Source organism: Limulus polyphemus, unplaced genomic scaffold (assembly GCF_000517525.1).
Source record: "Limulus polyphemus unplaced genomic scaffold, Limulus_polyphemus-2.1.2 Scaffold3306, whole genome shotgun sequence".
Lineage (NCBI taxonomy): Eukaryota > Metazoa > Arthropoda > Merostomata > Xiphosura > Limulidae > Limulus > Limulus polyphemus.
This window is the reverse complement of record NW_013668916.1, coordinates 37,530-40,947: the sequence shown is the minus strand read 5'-3', so window position 1 is coordinate 40,947 and position 3,418 is coordinate 37,530. Positions and strand designations below refer to the sequence as shown.

At 33.2% G+C, this 3,418-nt stretch overlaps 1 protein-coding gene across 1 annotated transcript in view; it reads right to left on the bottom strand.

Annotated features, from left to right (window-relative positions):
- LOC106469104 (rho GTPase-activating protein 100F-like) overlaps nucleotides 1–1,894 on the bottom strand; it is a gene marked incomplete at its 3' end in the record, with an annotated part of 80,593 nt that extends 78,699 nt beyond the window's left edge. The window contains exon 1 of the mRNA XM_022397527.1: nucleotides 1,493–1,894. Coding sequence (XP_022253235.1) covers nucleotides 1,493–1,628 — 136 coding nt within the window. The remainder of the gene's footprint in view (nucleotides 1–1,492) is intronic.
- Between the last annotated feature and the right edge of the window lie 1,524 nt (nucleotides 1,895–3,418).

Here is a 3,418-nt window from a genome sequence, read left to right as displayed (position 1 = left end):
AGTATAACAGTATTATTATGATTGTCTTGTTCCAATACGTTTTGTGCGTTAAAAGAAGGAACATGTTTTGCTAATGATCCATTCTACAGTCCAGATTTTCTTGTCAGTAAAAAAATATCCACAACTATGTCAATTCAACAGAACACGGGAAGATAAACACTATTTTTGAAAAAAAAAACTATATCATATTTTTATTATTAAAAATAAATATATCAGATGAAAGAACAGTACACTCACCCATGGAAACAAAACAAGAGGCAGATTTTTAATACTGTAAGTCAAGTGTATTCCAAATGAAGAGAGTTTAGTGCTCACCAAGTCTATATAATGAAAACATCTTGTTTAAGAAACAATTAAGTTTCTTTTATTTCAGGTGTTGCCGCCAGTGGCTCAGCGGTAAGTCTGCAGGCGTACGACGCTAAAAATTGGGTTTCGATACCCGTGGTTGGCAGGGCACAAATAGCCTATTGTGTAACTTTGATTTTAACAACAAATAAACCAAAAGTTCAGGTAATCACTTAACAGTGTGAATGCTTAAAAAGGTTTTGTGAAAAGCTGTTCTTTTCATTCAATTATAGGAACCAAGAGTTCACTAATTTCACAAATACATTTTGAGTTATACTTCTAGAAGCATCAGAAAATTAAGAGAAATGCTGCAGACTGTAACTGATCACTAGAAGTTGAGCGTATTTACAGTCAAAATCACCAAGCTTACTCTCGGTTATTTCAACTTGGTACTCAATTCCTAACCAAGATTAAGTTACAAAATAAACAAGGTACGATAACCACACTTGAACTAAGGTTAATGTTTTACAATACTTATCGTTTCTCAAAACACGATGAATTCAATCTGATACGATCCTCTTCAGAAGGATAGTATGTTAGTTTGATAACATAAAATCTACATAGCTAATAACATAAGAAAACCAGACAAGCGTTTCCGTAACTTTTTTTTCTATGTCTAAGACCAAAGTTTAGACACATTATTGATATTTACTTATTAATCACCAACTTATTTTATAAAGAAGATTTTTTTAAACGTTCAACCAAGTAATTTGATTTGTCTGTTAGAATTTTTCTCAGTATTTCACTGACTGATGACATTAGGTTGAAATACGTTTAAAAGTAAATTAGAGTGTCCATTCAATCAGCCACCTGCACACTAGCAGGTACTTCAAAAATTGAACAGAAATATTTTACACTGAAAATGAGCTAAATCAGTACAGCTCTTATATGAATAAACCTATACCCAATATATAAGTACAACACGTCAAAAGAATATAAAAAACAACGAAAAATTAGAAGAATATAGTATTAATAATAAGCGTCATTATTAATTAATTATTTATACTGCATGCGCCCTCTTTTATTTGTATAGATATTACATACAAATGTGCAGTAGATTTTCTACTCTGAAGTAAATTTTGAATTAAAACATGTTGAAACTAAAAGCCTAATTTTCATGACGGATCCTAGATATATGGTTCCTTACCACAACGACCAATAATACCGTTCCTGAAACAAACGAAGCTTTCTGATGACGTATGAACCGCCGCTGCTTGACGAGCACGCTGCGACGACTGTCGCACGTTCAAAAATTGAGGCTTCATGTCATTATATAATCTCATACTTGGAAGGACACATACGCCTAATTTCTTTCCCCCCTCAAATCGTTGTTTATTAAGCCTAAGAATTATATTTAGATTGTTTGATATGGTTACAACTTCATCCAGTTCTCAAGTATTCCATTTCTGCCTGCTGAGAACTTACATATCAAGTTGGTCGACATATACGATAGAAGTTAGACATTTGGTTGAGTTTCCTATTCAAGAATGAAGTATGACTATCATATACCAGTGTTAGTAACTTGGCAGCTAGCATCGATACATCACCTAAAAAGGCAGATCCAAACTCGTCTCTTTACCGATATTGCTGTTTTTAAAAACCGCAATGCACGCGTAAAATTTGCAGTGCGCAAGTCATGCTCTGTCAGCCAACCAATACTAGGATATATAGAAGTCAAGAAACACAAATTCGATCCTTATCTTTTGAGCATAATATAGTTCCAAATACATGAACATACCAGCCTTTACAGGTAAGATAGCTTAGCTGCTACATTTTGATTAGAGCCTCTTTTGGAAATTGTCAATCAATCAATCTGGCCACAGTCATAAATAGAATTCATAAACGTACTGAACTGAAATATTACAGTTCTAACTGTAAGTATCTGATGAATTGAACAAAAAGATTTATCCGACGTTTCAACATGTTTGAAAATAATTGCATGTTCTATAAATCACTGAAATTGAAGGTCACGCGGATTAAGATGTGTAGAAGCACTTACCACATTACAAAAGACTCAGACGAAAAATTAACTGTTAATCTTTTAACCAAACACATAAATCAATCTTGCCGGATACCACGTGACTGTTATTTATAAAGGAGAAAATATATCAAGTGTTTTTCAGAGCTTCTTTAATATCTCAGTGAATTTCCAACTACTTACAATTATGGTTTAATAGAAAATATCGATATGAAAAAACAACTATAGTTACAAGGAACTGTAAATATTAATACATCGATGTAAGATAAACTTTGGAATTACAATTTGCAAATTAAACAGCACTTTAAAAGTACACGTGGGTCACGTGGTCAAGTTAGAGACTTCTGGGATACGTCCTAATTATGAAATACTTACTGGAGACCAGAATGAAGGCAGTCAACTAAAATAATTCGCCGCCATAAAGACCATTTCGGACTCTTTTAAACTGAATAACGGGAATGACTGTTACTTTTATAATGCGCACATAGCTGAAAGTGCAGAGCGTCTTCAGCGGTGTCACGTTTCGAACCCTTTGATTCGTAGTCCAACACACTGACCACTACGCTAGCTCGGACCAGAATTAAACTTTAGGTGATCATTTTATCTGTATGCAGACATAAACCTGTATTTTGAAAAGTTTCCAAGGTCCATTTTAATTCCTAGTGACCACTCGCTCTTTTGCTATTAATATTTAGATATTTTAAAATAACGTTATAAGCGTAATATTTTCGTCTTTCCTTACTTGAAACTAACCATAAGCATCAAAGAACCGCATGATTTTAGTTTCACGTTTGTGTTTCTCATCAGTAATGTACTTTCGGTGTTTGTCTACACTCTGTCGCGTATTGAAAGCTTTCAGACACGAGTAGGTAAAATGTATCAGAAAATGTAACAAAAACATACGAATAACAGGGATGACACTAGAGTTTTTAATTTCTTTATAAGGCTTTTATATAACATTTATCTAAAAAGGGGGGTTAAGTATCATAAAATACGGAAAACTAAAAAAACAAAAACAAACAAACTGTATTTAAGTAAAATACTTTACTAGCTCACACAACTGGATTGGGAAAGGACTCATATTTATATGAAACA